The sequence below is a fragment of the Pipistrellus hanaki genome (genome assembly GCF_964339955.1).
Source record: "Pipistrellus hanaki genome assembly, chromosome: 6".
Classification (NCBI taxonomy): Eukaryota; Metazoa; Chordata; class Mammalia; order Chiroptera; family Vespertilionidae; genus Pipistrellus; species Pipistrellus hanaki.
The window spans coordinates 81250583-81273334 of NC_140508.1; the positions used below are offsets into that span (position 1 = coordinate 81250583).

General features: G+C 38.9%; 1 protein-coding gene across 5 annotated transcripts in view; it reads right to left on the bottom strand.

The window, feature by feature from the left end:
• Nucleotides 1–22752, bottom strand: part of GALNT1 (polypeptide N-acetylgalactosaminyltransferase 1) — a 76197-nt gene that overhangs the window by 31082 nt on the left and 22363 nt on the right. For 2 of the 5 annotated variants that reach the window (XM_084887992.1, XM_084887991.1), the window contains exons 2-3: nt 16505–16559; nt 2790–3031 (exon numbers count right to left, since the gene is read on the bottom strand). In XM_084887992.1, coding sequence (XP_084744118.1) covers nt 2790–2928 — 139 coding nt within the window. In that variant the 5' untranslated portion in view covers nt 2929–3031; nt 16505–16559. Of the gene's footprint in view, nt 1–2789; nt 3032–6426; nt 6529–16504; nt 16560–22752 lie in introns of those variants that run through there. The other 3 variants (XM_084887994.1, XM_084887993.1, XM_084887995.1) reach the window with 2 other exon arrangements.

Sequence of the window (22752 nt, forward strand, 5' to 3'; positions counted from 1 at the left end):
TATAATTTCATCTAAGAGTTTTTATGTCTCTAACCAACTGCTACTTCTTTATTTTCTTACTAGAGGCCCAGTACACGACATTCGTGCAGTCTGTCCGAGGGAGTGGGCCTAAGCCAGCAGTCCAACATTCCCCAAGGGGTCTTTAGCGCTGCTGTGGAGGCAGGAGAGGCTCCCGCCACTGCAGCTGTGCTCTCCAGCAGTGACCCTGGTTTCTGGCTGAGAGGCGAGCCCCACCCTGTGGGAGCGCACTTGACCACCAGGAGGCAGCTCCTGCCTTGAGAGTCTGCCCCCTGGTAGTCAGTGTGTCATTGCGAAGAGTCAATTTGTGTATTAGCCTTATTATATAGGATTTTTAGTATTTTCTTATTAAAGCTGGGGAAAGTGAAACAATGAATGGCTTAGGATAGAAGCAACAGGAGAGACATATGCAGGGCTGCTTTGATTCTAGAAACGCCACAGTAAAGAAGTGAGCCAATAGGGGACTGCTTTAGCTCACTGAAAAGTCAGAAAAAGGAGGCCTTGGGGACAGGTTCAGGGCCTGATATGGACAGCCGCTGCTCCCCCAGTTACAGGGTTCATGAAGACCCTTAGAGTTTAGGAGAGAAAAGTAAAGATGTGCACTTGAGAAGGAAGAAAGGTGTGGGTGTGCTTCCAAAAGGGAGAGGGCCCAATTGCTATTTCTTACTACAATGATTGCTTTACCTGCCTTATCACAACCCACCAGGTTATGATCTCTTTTTAGCTGGGTTTTTAAAATTAATTTATGTGCCTTCTGTGGAATTTAGCAGTGTCTTATAGGAGTTTTATAACTGCATCCTGAACTAATATGTGAGTAAAAGTGCTCTTCAAAATAGGTCAAAGTGAAACCCCAGAATTGATAAGCACATGTAAGGTGGAGCATCATGAAAGATCATTCTTATCAGAAGTAATGTTACATCTTGATATATACAGAAAGAGTATTTCAGATACACAATCCCACAATCTTATTGTTATATGCTTTTGAGATGTTAAAAACAATCCAAGAAGAATTGGTTCTAGGATGTATTGAATTTAAATAAAAGGGTGTTAAACTTCCCACCTAAAGGGGATGGATATACAATGAAGTGAGGACAATAATGGGATGAAAATTCCTGTCTGGGGCATTACTTTTTATTCTTAGAATCAATTCTGGTTACTTACCTGTCTCTGAAAATAAAGAGCAATCAGCAGGTTTGGGGACTGGGATGTTCAGGGGTCAAGAACACAGCAGAGCTCTGGACCTGACAATAATCTTTAGGACATGGCATGGGCAACCAAGAGCAAGTGGGAGACATCTAATGCCCCTGATTTAAGTATCCTGTGCCCTGTTCTGGTTTAAGATGATGCTTTCTAGAAAAGTTAAAATGGGATCGTTTTCATGCTGCTCAGTGTTGGAGTATTGTTATACAGAACCCCATCTATAACATATTCTTCGGGGGGACGAAGGGGAGCTCTTAAATCTGATCAAGCCTCTGAACCTACTACAAACTCACAGGAAATGGGCACAGAAGGACATAATAAAAAATATGAAAGGATATAAATCCTGACTGTGGGAAACAAGAAAAAGAGAACCCAATTTCTTCTTCAATAATAACCAAAAGAGGTGAAGGGAGCAAAAAGAAAGAGTTATCTATGTATCCATGCCACAAGCCTAGCCTTGAATTGACAACTGTTGAAGCCAAATGATGGGTATCTGGGAATTAAAATTTCAAATTAAATTGTCTATTTTTTTCTACTTTTATTTCCCATCATTATGAAGTAAAAAAAATCTCTGGCCTTGTGATCGTCAAGAATCAGGCAAAACTATACAACATATACAATCATGCTATTGCAATATTTTACAAATTTGATCATCTAATACAGTGTCCACATTATATATTTTAATTTATTGGTACACTGGAGATTTCATAGCCACATTTAAAATTACTATTAATCAAAAGTTACATGACTACTATATGACTTACAGAATCTACCAGATAAATTAAATGGACTAATTACTTTTCTTTGGCAGAAAGGCTAGGATAAAATGTGTGTAGTTAGTGAATATTTTTACTACGATTGCATTTGCAGTATTAAAAAATCAACAACGAAGAGGATGGTAAGCATAACTTTCTACGTATTCTACTTACCAGTCTTTTATGGAAATTTGAAGTGAGTTCAGTGAAATTTTTATTTGAAGGTAACTAAAATGGGGTTTGGATATCATCAATTTTCTGAACTAAAAAATGAAATTATTTTCTTGGCATACAATTTTATATGCCCATCATTTATAAAAATCAAATCAATGTTGATAAGGGAGTGACTAAGGTGTTATACTATGAGAACAAAGATATTTTATACTTCAGTTAAACTGCATTTACATGAGAATATAGAAAAGTTTTGTGTTTTAGAAAAATTATCAAGAAAACTACAGGTTTCCTCTGTATGACACAAAATAAAATTAATGTATACAAACCAGATGACATAATTTTGAATGTACTTGAATAAACCTTATAAATTACTAATTTATATTTTTCTCATGGGAGTAGAATAAAGAGGTATAAGTTTACACAATAGCTATTGAGTCATCCTATGCATGATACTTCAACATTTTTAACTGTTGGAAGAACCATCAAAAAATTGTTGGAAATATGATCATCATATATAGGCAAGCAAGGATCATTATTAATCTAAAACTGTTAAAATTATATAGTATCCAAAATGTTAACAACAAAAAACAAAACAGTGACATACTTATCAAAATGAGTGTTTTATTATAAAATGTCACTCACCATCCCCAGCAGGAAGTCCTCTCTCCTTTTTTTCATCACATTTGTTGCATTCACTGAAGTAAAGCAGCAGGAACATATCCAAGAGTACCCAAATCAAGGAGGTGGCTAGGACCACCTTGCAATATGCAAATTTTCTCATGGCACTTTAAGTCAAATGCAAAATTTTAAAATACATATATATAAATATACAAAGACCATGAAAATGTTTCCAATCCAGTTTCATCAAAAATCACATTCATAACCTAGAGAAAAAGAAAAAATCACATTAATTTAAAAATTCAGAATGTAGAGAACTATAAGAAAAATATGCATATGAAATTTTACTATGGAGACTAAGTTTATAGATCAGACTTAGAAAATACTTTAAACATTAAAATTGTATCAAAAATAACTCCTACATGCCAGGACCGGTTTGGCTCAGTGGATAGAGCGTCGGCCTGCGGACTGAAAGGTCCCGGGTTCGATTCCAGTTAAGGGCATGTACCTTGGTTGCGGGCACATCCCCAGTGGGGTGTGTGCAGGAGGCGGCTGGTCGGTGTTTCTCTCTCATCGACGTTTCTAACTCTCTCTCCCTCTCAATTCCTCTCTGTGTAAAATCAATAAAATATATATTTAAAAAAAAAATAAAAAATAACTCCTACAGATCAATATACAACAACCTAGCAGGAAAATAAGGATGTTACAGGTACTTTCCAGACAGTAAATCTGAATAGCCAATAAACATGTAGAAAAGTGTTCAGCCCTAACTGGTTTGGCTCAGTGGATAGAGCATTGGCCTGCAGACTGAAAGGCCCTATGTTCAATCCAGGTCAAGGGCATGTACCAGTAGGGGGTGTGCAGGAGGCAGCTGATCGATGTTTCTATCTCATAAATGTTTCTAACACTCCCTCTCCTTTAAAAAAATCAATAAAATATATATTTTTAAAGTGTTCAATTCACTTTAATTAGGAAAATGCAAATTAAAACAGTGAGCTATTATATTACGTCCATCAAACACAGGAGGCTTAACTGTCTTCTATTCAATTACTGTATTACATGCTAAGGCAAAGCCAATCCATTGATTGCCACCCAATTCATTTCAACTACTCATATTCAGTTCCCAAGGCCCAAAGACATATGCATTCTCCTAGGAACCTGTACTACAGCAGTTTATTGAGCTAATTCTTGTCCTCTGTGCCATTGAGTCTCATCCCAAAAATGCTACAGTCACCAGCCATTCAGAAACAGACTCATGGAAATTATATTGAAAAAGAAGAGTATCATAAAATCTGAGACCTAGCGTTGGCTCTGACAGTAATTTTATAGATTTCCCTGATTTTTAGTTTCTATTTCCCACCAAACTCCACACCCCCATCTGTTAAAATATGAGAAAATGACTTGAAGAACTGTCACCAAATTTGGGACAGTTTGACTAGAAACATTTCTGGCACGTAAGGAGTTCACCTTGGGGAGCTCTGGAGCAGCCTGGGAATCCTCAGAGAGGTACAGAATCATCCACTGAGCAGCTGATACCAGGCTCAAAGGCCTGTGACACTGCTCATTAGGAGAGAGACCGGCCAAGTGCGTTCAGATGAGGTGTGCATTCAGAGGAAACATACACTCAGCACATATGACCCACATGGAAGCCTCATAAGCATATGCTCTGAAGGCCCAGGGTGAGGTTAATGCTGCAGTCCCTTACAAGGGCTACTTTATGTCGCATGTCCCATGCGGGCAGCACAGATGTATTTACCTGAACTATGTATGGTGTCACATGTGTACTAGATTTATCAGGGTGATGACTTCATAAATTATATAAGTGTCTAGTCACTGGGTTGTACAGCTGAAATGAATATAACATTGTATGTTAACTGTAATTGGGAAAAAAATTAAGAAAAAATAGCCCTGGCTGGTTTGGTTCAGTGGATAGAACATCAGCCTGCGGACTGAAGGGTCCTGGATTCGATTCCAGCCAAGGGCACATGTCTGGGTTGCAAGCTAAATCCCCAGTGGGGACATGCAGGAGGCAGCCAATGAATGATTCTCTCTCATCATTGATGTTTCTCTCTCTCTCTCTCCCTTTCCCTTCCTCTCTGAAATCAATAAAAGAAATATCTACACTAATAAAGAGAAAGATGCAAATTGACTGTACCTTCACAATGCCCATCAGCCAATCAGGAGTCATTGTGCAAATTAACCCAACAAAGATGGTTGGTTAATTTGCATACACAGGCCCTGAGAGGCAGGGGCAGGACACAGGTGTTTCACATTGCCCCAGCTACTCCGGGCCTCTGGGCAGCATGGGAAGGTGGGAAGGCGGGAAGGCAGCTCCCACCAGAGCAAAGGTGGTGCTGGCAGCCAGGGGAAGGAAGGCCCATTCTTGCAGGAATCTTTGCGCATCGGGCCTCCAGTATTTAAAGAAGGAAAAACAGCAGAGACCGGTTTGGCTCAATGGATAGAGCGTCGGCTTGGGGACTGACGGGTCCCGGGTTCAATTCCGGTCAAGGGCATGTACCTTGGTTGCGGGCATATCCCCAGTAGGGGGTGTGCAAGAAGCAGCTGATCGATGACTCTCTCTCATCGATGTTTCTAACTCTCTATCTCCCCTCCTCTCTGTACAAAATCAATAAAATATATTAAAAAAAAAAAAAAAAAAAGAAAAGAAAAGAAAAGAAAGAAAGAAAGAAAGAAAGAAAAACAGCACTGGCCAGTGTGAATCAGTTATTTGGGCATCATCCAAGTGCATCAAGAGGTTCCTGGTTTGATTCCCAGTAAAGGCACATGCTATGGTTACAGGCTCAATCTCCAGTAGGGGGCAGCAGGTAGCAACAGATTGATGCCACATGAATGTTTCTCTCTTCTCTTCTTCTAAAAATCAATAAACTATTCTTTAACAACAACAAAAAAAAAACCAAAAACAAAAAAACCAAAAAAAAAACCAGCACTCTCAAGCACCTAGATGTAGGGTCACTAACTTTGTATCTACTGACCAGGCAGAGGTCTGAGATAGGAGACCCTTCAGTAGATCTATTCTTTTAATTTATAGCTGGACTCTCTTCCAGGAGAACTAAAAGACTCAAAAAGATTATAGTTATCCTCTAACACAGTAATAAGAGCCTGGGTTATTTTATTTATATACTAATTATATACTGCATTTGTTTCATTTCTCAAACAGAACTATAATCATTATATTCATTCATTTATTAATTCATTCAATAAACACAAACTCTATAAATGTAGGGAATACAAAACTGAACAAAATACATACTCCCTGCCCTTATAAAGTTTAGAGTTGACTATAGATAAGCAGGCATTATCACATAGATGTTTCAACTGTAAAAATGCTTTGAAGGGATGTATACAGTATTATAAACATCTGTAATCGATCTGACTTTGTCAAAAAGGATTCCCCGAGGAAGACATGATTTAAGGGGAAAATAAGCATTTCAGACAGTGAGTAGCAAAGGCTCTATCTATAGCAAGAGGAACCCAACACTGAAAGGTCAATAGACCAAAAACAAAAGAGGAAACTGTTTGGATGAAGCTGGAGCTGGGTAAAAGTGAACAGATGTATGCCCTAACCGGTCTGGCTCAGTGGATAGAGTGTTGGCTTGCGGACTCAAGAGTCCCAGGTTCACTTCCGGTCAAGGACATGTACCTTGGTTGTGGGCACATACCCAGTAGGGAATGTGCAGGTAGCAGCTGATCGATGTTTCTCTCTCATCGATGTTTCTAACTCTCTATCCTTCTCCCTTCTTCTCTGTAAAAAAAAAAAAACCTCAATAAAATATATTTTTAAGATATTTTTTTAAAAAGTGGACAGATGTAGATATTAAGGGACAAGCTCAGTGGGATTAAGGATGATTAGATGAAGGTGAAGAGGAGGAAATCCTGGATTGTACAACTGGATACATAGTGGTGCTGATCACAGAAATGAGCTAGTAAATGAGGACCAATTTTTGGGAGCGAGGAGAATCAAGATGGGAAGAAACCTAAGTTTGATTGTGGACTTGTTTAAGATGAGGTGCCTTTGATACCTCCAAGGAAAGATGTTAGCCACAGCTGCTGGATACAAAAGTTAGGGGCTCAAAGGAGGGGTCTAAGGCAAAGATATACAGACAGAAGCCCCTACTCTCCTGCAACTTGGTGGGGGTGAAGAGGCTAAAAAAAATCAACACACAAATGAACTTCTGTGGAGCATTATTTCCCTCCTACTCTGTGGGCTGGACTTAGTAACTTACTTCTACCCAACCATCTGTGGTGGGAGTAATGGTGTGTGATTTGAAGGCTTGTCATGAAACATTCTCCTAGCTCTCCCTCAGAACACACACTCTGGGGAAAGCCAGCGCCATGTCAGAAGGTCACTCAAGGAACCCTACTGTGAGGTCCACGTGGAGAGAAACTGAAGCCTGCCAACAACCAGCACTATCTTGCCAGGCATGGAAATGCACACTTTGGAAGCAGGCCCAGACAAGCCTTCAGGTACCTGCAGCTCTAGCCAACATCTTGACTGCAACATCCTGAAAGATCTTGAGTCAATACCACTCTGCTAAGCTGTTCCTGATTCCTGATCCAAAAAAATATGAGGAAATATTTATTGTTTAAAGCCATTAAGTTTATCAACAGAGAATTTCAAGAGCAAACTAGGACTAGAAAGGAAATTCTTTAAACTATAGTAAAGATTTAATGACGGAAATTTCTGTAACATAAATAAGATGACTTAGGCACTCAATTCAATTTGACATTGTACTGGAGGTCTAAGCAATAAGAAATAAAAGCAAGAATTAGAAAGTAAAGAGACAAAATTATCTCAGCAGACAGCATGATTTCTATACAGAAATTCTAAAAGAATCAATAGCTAAACCATTAGAGCTAGTTTATGATTTCATTAATGTTGCTGAACACAAGATGAACATAACATTAATCATGCTCCTGTATGATCATAATAACTAATGAGACTATAAAAAACAAATCACATTCCAAATAGCTATAAAAACTACAAGGTATTTGGGAATAAATTTAAACTGTGTGCAAGACATGAAGAGAATTGTGAAGCTCTTGTCAAAGGATATAAAACAACATTTGACTAATGAATAGATATACCATGTTCAGGAAAAAAACTCAGCTTCTTCCAATAATGAATCTATAAATTTAGTATAAATCCATTTTTTTTTACCGAGATAAAATTGAAATGTAACATTATAAATTAATATAATTTGAATGAAACACAAATGAAGCTTTGGGGGACTGGATTTAATATAAAGCAGAAGTATTTAAAACCATGTGATACTCAAAAATAAGCCCATACGTGTGTGGATTTCTGAAAAGGTGAATTCTGAATACAACAAAGCAGAGTAGAAAACTGGTACAGGGACAAACGGCTTTCCATATGGTAAAACATAAATTTAGATCCCACCTTATGCCAACAACAGTAAATCTGTGCATGGACAATAACTGAAGCCAATGTTGTTCAAACAAAGGACCAACGGTTTTTGGCCAATTACCTACTGGCTGGCTAAGGTCAGGATGGCAACAATCCCCTAGGTTTCAATGGTATATGGGGTGTCTCCCCAAAATGTGCACACACTTTAACAGCTGGTAAGTAACTTCATTTTCAGTTTTTTTCAAGTTTAACTCATCTGAAATAATGGTGAAACTATACTAAGTTTTGAACAAAGAAAATCCTCAAGTGTCACTGGACTCTTTTCGTGAGGATACATAAAAGATAAAGTTTATGGCAAATACCAAACGAAATGATTCCTGATGTTTGCTATTCCATTGCTTTGAGTTAGCAGCAGTGCCAGAACAATCATCAGTTTGAAAACAGGCATTGACAATGAAAATTATTCATTTCTGTAGTTTCTTTTAAATTTTGAAAATGAACTGTATGTTAATATACACTAACTTTATAATCATTCAAAGTGCATATACATTTTGGGGAACACCTGTATTCTCCACTTCCTATAAAGTATTTAGGTCAATATTTCTGCCACTGTCTTTGAGTAAATGATAATTAAAATTTAGTACTGAGAAGGCTTATTCACTGGCAAAAAAAAAAAACAATTTTTTTCAAGTTATTCGGCATATTCTTAATTCTACCTGCATTAATAACAAAGACTTAATAAAAACCAATCACAAACCCCTACACAAGATGATGTCCACATTCCATATAGATATGGATCTTCTCTATTTTTCAGGTGTTACCCCAAGTTTTGAGGTTGGGGGAACAGGCTTATCATTTTGGATACTAATGGTATAGACTGCTACAAAATTTGCTGGCTTGACTGTTTCAATGTAGAGCATTCAATGTTTGGTATCTTAAGTATAATGTCACTTTCTAAGGTAATAAAACTGACTTAATTTCTAGGAATACCTTTAAAAGTTTATATTTTTTCCTAGTTATAAAAATAATACATGTTCAATGCAAAGAACTTAAGAAACACAGAAAACCACCTATAAACCCTAATAAACATTACTCCACCAATGGGTTAAGTGTCTGTTCAGTCATTGAGAATAGAAATATTATGCCTTAAAGTCTGTAATATCTATTTTGCCTCATTTTTGTGTATTAAAAGCCCTTATCAGGGAGAAAAGGGATGGGTGTGACTTTAAAGGGCTAGCATAAGAGATTTTCACGGTGATGCTGTATTTTTATGTATGTGTGTGTGTTTTTAAATTAAAATAATATGCTCAACAGACATTTCTAACTCCTCTTCCCAGCCCTGCCACTGACCATCATGTCTTTGGCAACATCAAATATCGTAATGGTCGCTTCAAATTAGCACTGATATTCACAATCTATGTCAAAATGCCACATATTGTTTAACACTTAAAGAACAGACATAAATGGATACAAACTGAGGTGGCTCCCTGCACCTCATGATTCTGACCTTTGCTCTCTGTGCCCTCCATGAAGGGTTCTTCTGACACAAGACAAATGACCCAGCCAGGCCACCCACAGAACCTCACCCCTGGCTTCTGGAGTCACAGAGCTAGGAGCCTGTGCATCTAGGACTGCCAACACTGCCCAGCACATAGAGAAAGCCCAACAGTATATAGGGTGTCCCAAAAAATATATACACACTTTTCCTTAGGTTCCTGTTATTACAGGCAGCACTGCTAAGAACATTCCTGAACACTCTCTGCAGTCCAAGAGGGGGACAAGCAGAGACATACAGATTAAGGGGCAGAGGGTGCTGTGGTGACCAAGTTCTGGACTCTTCCTTGGCTTTTGTGAATAGCCAGGGGTCCTTCCTTTAACCCCCTCTTCTGCTTATGAGAGTTTCCATTGGATTCCTGACATAGCCAGAACATCTGGGGTGGTGGGGGTGGATCTTACTAGTATAGGTAAACCATACAGGTCCTGGTTCATCCTTTTAGTGCCCCAAATCACAAAAACATATCAATCCTAAGAATGCAAAAAACTCATCATAGAAACAAAGGATCACAACACAACAGAGCACAGCACAGATCCACCAGCTGGACTAAAGAACTTAACCTTTAGTTCCCTCTACAATCCCATCTCTTCCCCAGGTCCTCACGCCCTACCTTTATTCAGAACTTATCTATCACTCTACTTTTTCCTGATAGTTTTACCTCACAGTCTCTCTTAACAATGCCTTGTTTACATTTATTTCTGAACTGCTTATAGGAAAAACCTGAGTCTTGCTTTTTTCCTAACATTGTGTTCCCAAGATCCATCCATATGTTGCATATAGTTGTAGTTACTTCATTTTCATTTGCTTAGCATACCCCCATTTATCCATTCTATTTTTTAAAATATATTTTATTGATTTTTTACAGAGAGGAAGGGAGAGAGATAGAGAGCTAGAAATGTTGATGAGAGAGAAACATCGACCAGCTGCCTCTTGCACACCCCCTACCGGGGATGTGCCCGCAACCAAGGTACATGCCCTTGCCTGGAATCGAACCTGGGACCTTTCAGTCCGCAGACCGATGCTCTACCACTGAGCCAAACCGGCTTCGGCTATCCATTCTATTTCTAATGGACATTTGGTTCTTTTTAGGTTTCGGTTATTACAAGCAGTACTGCTATGAACATTCATGAACATATTTCCTGGTACACACATGAAAATATATTTATTTAGGGCAGGGGCCAGCAAATTTCTTCTGCAAAAGAAATAATAAATATTTTAGGTTGGACATCTCTGTCGCAACCATTCTAATCTGGTACCACAAAAGCAGCAAAAATGATATGTAAAGTGAATGCGACAGTATTTCAATAAAACTTTATTTAGGAACACTGAAATGTGAATGCCATATAATTTTCACATCACAAATTACAAAATATTATTTTATTTTTTAACCATTTAAACATTGTTTAAAAACCTTTAACTATGAATCCTGATCTAGAGTATATTCTTAGGGGTATTAGGTCACAGGTTTATGCATATTTTAAATATGACTAAATATGATCAATTTGTTTTCCCAGATAGTTGACGCAAAATGAGAGCTCTGGATGTGTTATAACCTTGGCAACACTCATTGATGTCAAACTTTTTATTTTATTTTTTACAATCTGATGGGTGTGAAGTTGGTATCTTAATGTACTTTTAATTTGCATTTCCCCACCATCTCTGACCTTACTGGCCATCCCATTTCCGCTGCCTACTAAAGTCTATTTAGTTTTTTTTCCTATTAACTTGTTAAAATATGTTTTTATTGGTTTCAGAGAGAGGAAGAGAGATAGAAATATCAATGATGAGAGAGAATCATCCATCAGCTGCCTCCTGCACACCCCCCAGTGCAGATCAAGCCCACTACCTGGGCATATGCCCTGTCCAGGAATTGAACTGTGACCTCCTGGTTCATAGGTTGGTGCTCAACCTCTGAGCCAAACTGGTCAGGCTATAGCTTATCTTCTTAATAAGAGCTGTCTTTTATGGTTCACATTTTCTAAGCCTAAACTTCTTCTCTATGTAGAAACCATTTTAGTTTTACGCATTAGGTTTCAGTAGAGATTGAATGTCATTTTCTTCCACGTGTTTAACCAACTATAGAGTACCATTTATGGAAAGTTCATCCTTTCCAATGGTGTGCAATGCCAACTTGTTACAAACCTGGTTTCTAGGGTTCTATTTTCTCTTCCATTTGTCTGTCTATCCCTACACCACATTGATGTCTTAATTATAATAGCTTTAAAATAATTCTTGATAGGTGGTAAAGCAAGCCTTGTCCCCTTTCACTACTTCTTGAGGAATGTCTTGGCTACTCTTGACTCATTGGTCTTCCTTAGCTTTGTTGACCACTCAATTATTTAAAATTCCATCCATTGCAAAAGAAACCTAGTAGTCAAAACTGTTTACATAACTATGGTGGAACAATTCTACTGTTCTGAGAAAGTACGCTTAAAAAATCATAAAGACTATAAAAAAGAAGTTGGTATTGAAGGAGGAATTAAACTCAAGTCTAATACTGTGTTTCCCCGAAAATAAGACATCCTCCAAAAATAAGACTTTGCGCATGGAAAAATAAGACATCCCCTGAAAATAAGATCTAGCGCATCTTTGGGAGCAAAAATTAATATAAAGACACTGTCTTATTTTCAGGGAAACAGGGTAGTTAAGTTCCAAGAATTTTACAAAATGAGGTGATTTTCAAAGTAACTTTTATGTCTACTATATTTTATTTAAGAAAAAAAGTTTCAGTCTTTTATAGTCACAACTCATTACATGCTCTTTGGATATTTACTGAGTCTTGGCCAACTATGTACTTAATAGCGTGTCAGGTACAACCATAAATGCAATGATCCACACCACAGAGGCACTTATCACACTGCTAATCACCAGTCTAAGAGACATGCTGTTCACATTATAAGAGAAACATCAATTCAGCAAACTTGGCAGGGAAAAGACATCCAGATAGGCAAGTTTCTAAACAGGTTTTCTCAGAAGGCAATAAGACACTAAACCTTCTGCAACAAGATTTTCTTTAAATTTTTTCTGTAATTGTTTCCTGTCTTTCCTCTACCTAAAACCTTTTGTGGATTCCCCTGTTCTTCTAATTTGTTCTAAAGAACACTGTTATTGCAGGATTCAAACCTGAGAGTCCTTGCTAAAGAAAGTCTATGGTCAAATAAATTAGGGGAATGCTGTGTTCTCTTTGCCCTGGGAGATTCATACTATATATTATGGCACTGAAGGTTCTGTGAATTTCTGCAATAAGGGAACTTACTTAACTTTAACTCAGAACTTCTCATTTTCAAGCATGGAACTTTCCCCATATCCCTTGTCTTTCTTTTTTGCATAATACAAAGCAGGTTTCAAATAGCAATAAATGAAGTAGTAGAGATTGGTTTCAATGCTGGAATCAGGCAATTTTTAAACTATGGGTTACTTTCTTTTTGCAAAACTGCTGTATCTGTATATCTGCAAATTCTATAAAAAAGAGATCCCATTCTGTTCGAAAGTCCCTCACAAAAAAAGGCCTTCATGAAGTAAAAATTAATTCTGTTTAATATCTTGATTTAACCATTTTAACTTCATTATTTCTGTTTTGTTCCTTAACATAATACATATTTGGATATAATATAAATAGTTGTGGACAAAAATGGAGAATCCAAAAGTCACCATTATATAAATTCCTAAAAGAAAATGTTCTACAAACTTCTCAGAAAAGTGAAATTTGTCAAATATTTCTACTATCAATTCTTTTTTTTTAAATTTAGAGTAGCATCATATTCTAAAGACTACATCAGCGCAAATACTACATTCAGCAAATGCAGCCTTATCTCGGGTAGGATGCTAACAGGGCAGGTCTGTTTTACTCAGTCCTTGCTAATCCTGGGGTAATGCCTGGAGCCACAGCAATGACTCCTGGCCAGACTGAGAACTGAACTCCTGAAAAGTTGTCAATGATTAAGGATGTTAGAGGCAGTGGGTCAGGGATGTACCAGGATGTTAGCAATTTTAAAGTAGTCATCAAGATTTATGATGTATGCCTTGGTATCTCTTCTAGGTTCTGAGTTTCAGTTACCAGGCTGGCCAGATGGCAGAAATGTGCCTGTGTGACCAACTTCCTGGAAGAACTCTGGACTGTAATACTCATGTGTTTCCCTAGCCAGAGAGACATCTTGTACATGTCTTCATCGTTCACAGCTACAGAGGAAATTGTGTCCATGTAATTCTCTTCGCAGAAAGACTTGGAAGTCTGTGTCAGATCTCTTGAGCATTCACCCATACATCTTTTTCCTGCTGTTCCTGCACTGTGTCTCCTTTGCTGTATTAAATCTGAACCTGAGTGCATGATGTTGAGTCATGTGAGTCCTTCCAGCAAATCATGGGATCCACAAAACAAACACCATCAAAGAATTTGATTGGCCATTACCTACTTCTCTCATTTTTCAGAAGCAAAATGATCATAATTACAATCTCCTTAAATGAATGAATCAGTGTACAGGATAAAAGTTAACAGAGCAGGCCTGAGACTGCTATCCTCAGAAAGACTTGGTTGTAAGGTTGATCCTTGGCTGGTGTCTGGGAACTTTAATGATACACAGTTCCCTACACCAATATAAAACTTACCTTAAAGGACCAGTGTGGCCCACTGTGCCTAAACTCTTTTACAAACAGAATGGTTTATGCAAAACACCTGCTTTCCCTCTGGCAGCCTCAAGTTTTGGTACATGCTAGGACCAGGGGTCCTCAAACTTTTTAAAGTGGGGGCCAGATCACGGTCCCTCAGAGAGCTGGAGGGCCGGACTATATGAACTACTAATTCCTACTGTAACACCTCGGCTGCGCTCACTACCCAAAAAACCTGGCGGGCCGGATCAGACTCCTCTGCGGGCCGCATGTGGCCCGCGGGCCGTAGTTTGAAGACCCCTGTCTAGGCAGAGGGTGGATCCATCACAAGCCTCAATAAAACCCTGACAGAGTCTAACGAGTTTCCCTAGAGTCTAACGAGTTTCTCTGCTGTCAAAGCTCATTGCTGGAGGAATGAGGAACATCCTGAGCTACTCCACAGAAGAGAGAGGGCTCTTGAAAGCCTGTGCCTGGTTCCTCCAGACGTCACCCCTCTACCCCCACACTCTTTGTTAATATTGCTTAATCTTCTCACTGTAATAAATCTTAGCCATTATTGTGACTACTAGAGCCCCGGTGCACAAAATTTGGTGGGGGGGGGGTCCCTCAGGCTGACTTGCACCACTCCAATCCAGGACCCCTCAGGGGATATCCAACTGCCAGTTTAAAATTTTTACACCTGTGGGATCGGGCCTAAACTGGCAGTTGGACATCTCTCTTGCAATACGGGACCTCGGGCTCCTAACTGTTCTTTGCCTGCCCTAACCATTCTGCCTGCCTAATCTCCCTAACTGTTCTCCCCTGCCAGCCAAGTCACCCCTAACTGTCCTCCCCTAATGGCCTGGTTGCCCCTAACCGCCTCTGCTTTGGCCCCTGCCACCGTGGTTTTGTTCAGAAGAATGTCCAATTGGTTGTCCAGAAGACGTCTGGTCTAATTAGTATATTACCCCTCTTATTAGTAGAGATAAACTGGCAGTTGGACATCCCTCTCGCAATCGGGGACCTCTGGCTCCTAACTGCTCACATGCTTGCCTGCCTGATCCCCTCAACTGCCCTCTCATGCTGGCCAAGTCATCCCTAACTGCCCTCCCCTGCTGGCCTGGTCGCCCTTAACCGCCTCTACCTTGACCCACGACACCGTGGTTTTGTCCAAAATGACGTCCAGATGGTTGTCCAAAAGATATCTCGTCTAATTAGCATATTACCCTTTTATTAGTATAGATATGCTGAATCCTGAGAGTCCCCTAGCCAATCACTGAAGGTGAGAATGATCCTGGGAACCCCCAACACAATCAGCATTTTTTTTTTAAATATATTTTATTGATTTTTTACAGAGAGGAGGTGAGAGGGATAGAGAGCTAGAAACGTCGATGAGAGAGAAACATCGACCAGCTGCCTCTTGCACACCCCCTACCGGGGATGTGCCCACAACCAATGTACAGGCCCTTGACCGGAATCGAACCTGGGACCTTTCAGTCCACAGACCGACGCTCTACCACTGAGCCAAACCGGTTTCGGCACAATCAGCATATTAAAACTTGGTTTCAATTCCAACACCTATTATGATGATCCTATAAATATGGGCCTCTTTATTCTTATAAATGAAAAAAATCATAACAAACTATAGTCCCATTACACAAAATTAAATAAAGTAATGCACAACCCACTCAGATACCACAGTACACAGTCAATAAATGTGAAATAATATTTTAGAGCACTTTCTTAGATAAAACAAAAATTGGGAACCTTTTATATTTGTACTGTTGCAATGAGAATTCAAACGGCCACTTGGATTACTGAAAAGGGATACTGAAAAGACAAACTTTAACCCTCTATCTTCAACACTAGCTCTACGAGTGATTACCAGTCCACATGGCAGGATTACTGGGTAAGATCAAGCAAGTTAAACCCTATATAATCAGTATCTTTTCATTTCTAAACCTGGTCTTCATTTAGTCTTCAAATTAACCTCCCTACTGAGAAGTGAATGCACTAATTAGTACTGAGCTATGCTTGGTGGTTAAACCTCTCAAATTACTAAACTGGAACTTCAGTATAAGCCATTTTCTTGTGTGTGTATGCAGCATAAAGTACAATCAACAAAAGTTTGAGACCTTTGGAGCTGTTAAGAACAAACCCTAATGTAAAAAGAAGTGGAATCCTGAAGTCATTCACTCCCAGCTATCAACTTACCCCAAAGTGGCTTTTCAAATGAATTCATATCCCAAATCCATATGTCTCACATCTCCTGTTGAAAAATAAATTTCCTATAATCAGTTTATTAAAGAATAACTCTACCCTCCCCCTTACCTCAGCCACCCTATTCCACTGGACTATACCAGCGCACCTCCCAGTGCTGAGCAAGATGCCTGGCCCACATGCATTCAGTTAATGTCAGTCCGTGAACGAGTCAATGGGTAAAGTATTATTACTGGAACCAACACCAAGCTCAGTGGAAATACTTGCCTCCTCTTACAAATCTACGAGGATATTAACTTTCCAGATGGGCAAGCCAAAGGCACATAAACAGCACATGTGGCAGATATTGTTTATGCCTTATCCCATCCTCAAACCCTATGTTTTTCAAGGCATGAGACCCCCAACTGAATTCAAGTGATCCTTCTTCTTGCCAGTGCAAGTGACCAAATTTCAGCCCATGGCACCTGAGAGGAAGTATGTTGGGAAGCTTTCAGAAACAGTCACGCTCCCTCACCGAGATGCTAGAGGAAAACCTGTCCTTTTCTGCCTTTGGGAATTGTTTGCATAGGATACACAGCCATCTGAGGTCGGAGGGAAACAACACGCTGAGGGTGGCAAAGTGAAACATGGAAAGCACATGGGGACCTGATAACATGGAGTCACTGACAGACAAACCCTGAAATCTCTATGTCTGGACCTCTTCTTAGGTCAGTTGATAAAGCCTGCATTGTTTAACCATAGTCGAAAATATCCTAAGACACCACTCTGTAACCTACAATTACTTATTTAGACATCTCTTCTGTGAAGGAAAAAATAAGATATGAATCAGTGGAGAATCCAAATTAAGGAGTCTACTTTTACAGGAGATTACTTAAGAGGCAGAATTTCAATAAAATTAAAAAATATATATTTTATTGATTTTTTTACAGAGAGGAAGGGAGAGAGAGAGCTAGAAACGTCGATGAGAGAAACATCGACCAGCTGCCTCTTGCACACCCCCTACCAGTAGGGGGTGTGCCCGAAACCAATGTACATGCCCTTGACCAGAATCAAACCTGGGACCCTTCAGTCCGCAGCCCGACGCTTTATTGCTGAGCCAAACTGGCCTCGGCTCAATAAAAATTTAATAGCTACAAACTAGAACTTGGTATATAATACATCCATCTTAGACACAGCATTAACCTATCAGAATCACATATCCCTAATTTATGCAAACTTTAATAAATATCAAGCATGTGTAAGCACTATGCCAAGTAAAATCTAATGTAGATAAATGTGGGGAAAAAACAAACCCTCAGTCCTGCCCTGGCTGGTGCGGGTCAGTTGGCTGCTTGCCATCCCATGTACCAAGAGGTCACTGGTTCAATCCCGATCAGGGCATATGCCGAGGTTGCGGGTTTGATTCCTGGTAGGGAGCATGCATGAGGTAGCCAATCGATGTTTCTCCTTTTCTCTCTCTCCCTTCTCTCTCTCAAATCAATTTTAAATACATTAAAAAAACTAAAAAAAAAAAAAAACTCAGTCCCTATCCTCAACAAGCTTGCCGTTTAGGGGGAGAGATAATAAGGCAAGTTTGCATAGCACTTCACTATTTACAAAACACTTTCGTACCTTTGCGATGGGTGCCAAGTGATAAGAGGCTACTAGCATAGTGCACAAAGGAGTGAATGTGGTAAGGAGAATGACTGGGGAACTGATTTGAGTTATGAAAAGACAAAAGGATATTTCAAGTGGATACAACAATGTGAGCTAAAATAAATAGGGAGGCAGGAAAATGCATGGAGTGTCCAGGGACCACAGACAGACAAACTGGGAGATATGGTTGAGGGGGTGAGTTCAGAACAGGGCAAATCTTGACTATCACGCTAAGAAGTTTGAAGGAAATGAAGGGCAATGGTCAGAGGGAGTTTACCCATGTTTATACTTTTATCTCTTGGTTGAAATAATTACAACAGAATACTGTGGTTTCAGTATTCAGTTCCACCACCAGCTCAGACACCAGGAAATATATCGCCGCCATCAACAATGGAAACCCCCAGGGATTCTGGGGAGCAGTCTCTGGAAGTAAAGGGCCGGGCAGGAACTTCCTCCAGGCCAGGGGCCCACGCTATTTTCTGGCCATGGAGTTCTCAAAACCTCCAAGGTTTTTGTTCTGTATTTTTTGCCAAAACACCAACTTGAGCTCTGTGTTCTAATGTTGTTCTCTTCTTCTCAATCTATCTCTCTCTCCTTTCCTTTACCATCTTCTGAACAAGTAGACTTTATTTTCTCAACTCCACAACTCAGTGTAGTTTGGCTTCACTTCAGCAAAACCGTTTTTTGATCAGTCCCTGTAATGTCCTAACTTCCAAGACCAATCTCCTTTTCAGACTCATTCTACTTGATATCTCAGCCTCCTTGATTACTTTTGGAATAGGAAGGCTGTAAATAAAATATAACCTCTTTTCCTGGCTCCTGGAGTCACTTCTAGTCCTTCAACTTTTCTAACCATACTTCAGTCTTTTTCACTGGCTCATTCCACTCGATCCTAACACTCTGCACACCCTCCATGGAAATTCATCAGTGCCATGTACCAATGGCTCCCATATTTGTATCATCTTCCTGAAACTCTCTGGTTAGACCAGTAGTTGCAAGCTCATTAGTCAACAGAGCCAAATACCAACAGGACAACGATTGAAATTTCTTTGGAGAGCCAAATTTTTTAAACTTAAACTTCTTCTAACACTACTTCTTCAAAATAGACTCGCCCTAGCGAGTATTTTGTAGAAGAGCCACACTTAAGGGGCCAAAAAGCCACATGTGACTCGTGAGCCACGGTTTGCCGACCACTGGGTTAGACTACAAGCTCCTCCAGAATGAGAATTATGTTTTTCATACTTGAATCCTAAAAATTTTATGGAATGTCTGAAGATAGCAGACACTCATGTATAAAACAGCATCTCCATCCCAACATTATTATTTCTAGTTTCCTAATGCTTTCCTTTCCATTCTAACACCAAATACTAATTTATACCATAACATATGAATCAGTTTATGAATTATCTTGTAAGCTTCATGAGTGCAGAGACTCTATCTTGTTCAATGCTATTACTACAGTACCTGGAATAGTACCTGACAGACACATGGTAGAAGAGTTTAAAAATGATTTGTTAAAAACACCAGAAAACAATGTCATGTAAGAAGGAATAATGGTGATTGAAATTAAAGCATTTTAAGGTTGCTGTGATTAGGTATATTTAATTTACTTTAGGTTTTTAAGATCAAATATTAAAAATTAAAAGTTAACTAATTAAGCAAAGGCAATGCGAACTTAAAAATTAAAGTTGAAAAAGGGAATAAAAAGAATAAAAAACAAATTTTAAATCAGAAAACCCCACAAATATAGAAAACGCAAAATGAAATGGTAGGACTAAATCTCAAAACATAAGTAATTAAAACTTGTTAACATAAAGATGTGATACACATGAAATTAGAGCAAAGGAGTTAAGTGGAACTACATAGTTGCAACAGACTTAAATTTTATCTGAAACAGTACAACCCAGGGCCCATTCATGATAAATAAAACAAAAACAAATAATCCCTGGCAAATCAGAAATAGGAATGAATTTTGTTTACCTAATAAAGGATGGGAACCCCAAATCTACAGTAAACAAAATACATATTGGTGACGTCTTAGAAGCGTAACCAGTTCAAAATTGTTCTACCCTGTTTCTAACAATATACTGAGTTGCCTTTCAGAGGAAACAGACCAAAACCTCAAGTCATGCAGCTAAAGCATGTGCAGAAGAGAATGCTGACCTCCAGTTGCCCCCGGAACCAAAGTCTAGCCTCTCCCACACACATAACCCCTAATCCAATCATGGATACAAAAGACCAGGACATGACTGAAACTTGAACACCAGAACCCCTTCAGAAGTGAAGGGTTCCTGTTGCAGGAAGATCCTGTGTTGAAGCTCCTTACCATGTCTTACCATAAATGGCCCAGTTCCAAAGCCCTCCGATTAAAAACTGCACAACCGATGCCCTCAAGCTTTGCCTTTAAAAACCATTGATTAAAAGCCACCAGAAAGCTTGGGTTTTAAGTGATAACTTCCTATTAGGTCTAGTAATAATTAATATCGTTTTCTAATTTTTTAAATCGAATTTATTTAAACAATACAACAAAATTTAATCAACAATATAGTTGCCGTTGTTTTCTACTACTTGTGCCCAACGCTCAGGAAGCATTTTAATCCCTCTGTTGTAAAATTCTTGTGATTTTGATGCAAAAAATTCGGTCAATGCATTTTTGAGGCATTCTTCATTATTAAATTTTTTTCCAAGAAGGAAGTTTTGCAAAGAACGAAACAAATGGTAATTGGAAGGGGCAATATCAGGAGAATATGCAGGTTGAGGGAGAACTTCCCATTCCAACTGGCGCAGTTTTTCAGCAGTGATTCTTGCAGTATGAGGTCGTGCGTTATCGTGGTGAAGAATTACGCCCTTCCGATTAATCAGCGCGGGTTCTTTTTTCTCTTAAAGCTTGGGCTAACCTTTCCAATTGGGCACTATACACTGCACTTGTAATGGTTTGGTTAGATGGCAAAAGTTCATAATGAAGAATTCCTTTAAAATTCCACCAAACACACAACATCACTTTTTTCGTATGCAAGTCAGGTTTTGGCGTGGGCTGTGGAGCCTCATTTTTGTCCAACCATTGAGGCCCCTTTTCAAATTAACATACAGCACCCATTCTTCATCTCCGGTATCAATTTGCTCTAAAAACGGCAAACGGTTTTGACGAGAGAGGAGCGAACTGCAAATTGTGACTCTTTGATTACTGTTGTTGTCGGTCAACTCATGAGGAACCCATTTTCCAAACTTTTGGACTTTGCCAAGTGCACGCAATTGATTGGAAATTGTTTTTTGTGAACAATTTAAAGTTGTCGCAAGCTCTTGTTGGGTAATTTGAGGATTTTGCACCAAAAGAGCTTGAAGAGCTTCTTGATCAAAATTGGACACACGGCCTCGACCACTCTTGTCATCTAACGAAAAATTTTCCTCGCGAAATTTCTCAAACCAACGCTGGCATTTTCTGGCGCTAACTGCATCTTGACCAAGAGCACTACAGATGTTTTTTGCAGCCTCACTTGCTTTTCTTCCTAATTGGAACTCGTAAAGCATGCAGTGCCGAATATGCTCTTCATCCGCCATCTTCTTAGCCCTAGTTCTGCAACAAAAACCAAACCGAACACAAACTTTTTCAAGCAAAACTTGTTAATTGCACTTCACACGTTCTGTAGATACCACGTGTTTGAAGGTTATGTCAATACAAGTCAACGCCAAGCAAGATTTTAAACGAATGTTTTAAAACGACATTAATTATTACTAGACCCGATACTTGCTTGGTGATCTGCAAATAAAACAGTTTTAATTTCTTCAATGCAAACATCAATGTTCTGTGTTTGGCTTTGCTGTTCATTGGGTGAGTGGAACCTTGTTCATTTTGGTAATAGAAGTGTTCCCTTTAAAGTTAGAAAAAAGAGAAAAGCTGCCTTATATCATTTCTTCCGGTCAAGAAGTCCTATGCAGAACAGTAAAACAAGAAAAAGGAACACATTTAAGAATCAGAAAGGAGGGAGGGAAAAAGAAATAGAAAATCCAATAAAATAAAGATAATCAGAACTAATGAGAACTTTTAGCAAGGCTGCTGGATACAAGATTAACATACAAAATCCAATGGAATTTTTTGCCAATAGTAACCAGAACTTTGTTTAGAAAGACCTAAAAAAAAAAAAGAGAGAGAGGTATGTTCACATATGGAAGATTTACTATAGAAAAAAGTAAATTCTCTTTAGTATTGACCTACTTTAATGCAGTTCCAATCAAAATCTCAATGTATTTTTTTAATTGACCTTAAAGCAGATCCTAAAAATCACATGGAAAAACAAAGTGGGGGGGAAAAAGCCCCAATATAATTTTGAACAAGGTGAAAGAGTAGTGTCTACTATAAATCAAGCTATGTAATTAAGACAGTGTGATAATATGGCAAAGATAGATTAAAAGACCAATGAAACTTAGAGCCCAGAAGCAGACCCACATGAATATACAGGCTAGATATATAGATACCATTGTAATTAACCCAGTTATTAATTAACAGAAAAAGGGCAAAGGGAAGGCTGGATAATAAAGGAACACCATTTGTACAGCTCTGCCAGAAAGTTGCAGTTTAACACTCCCCAGGTCTTTTCTCATAGATCCTA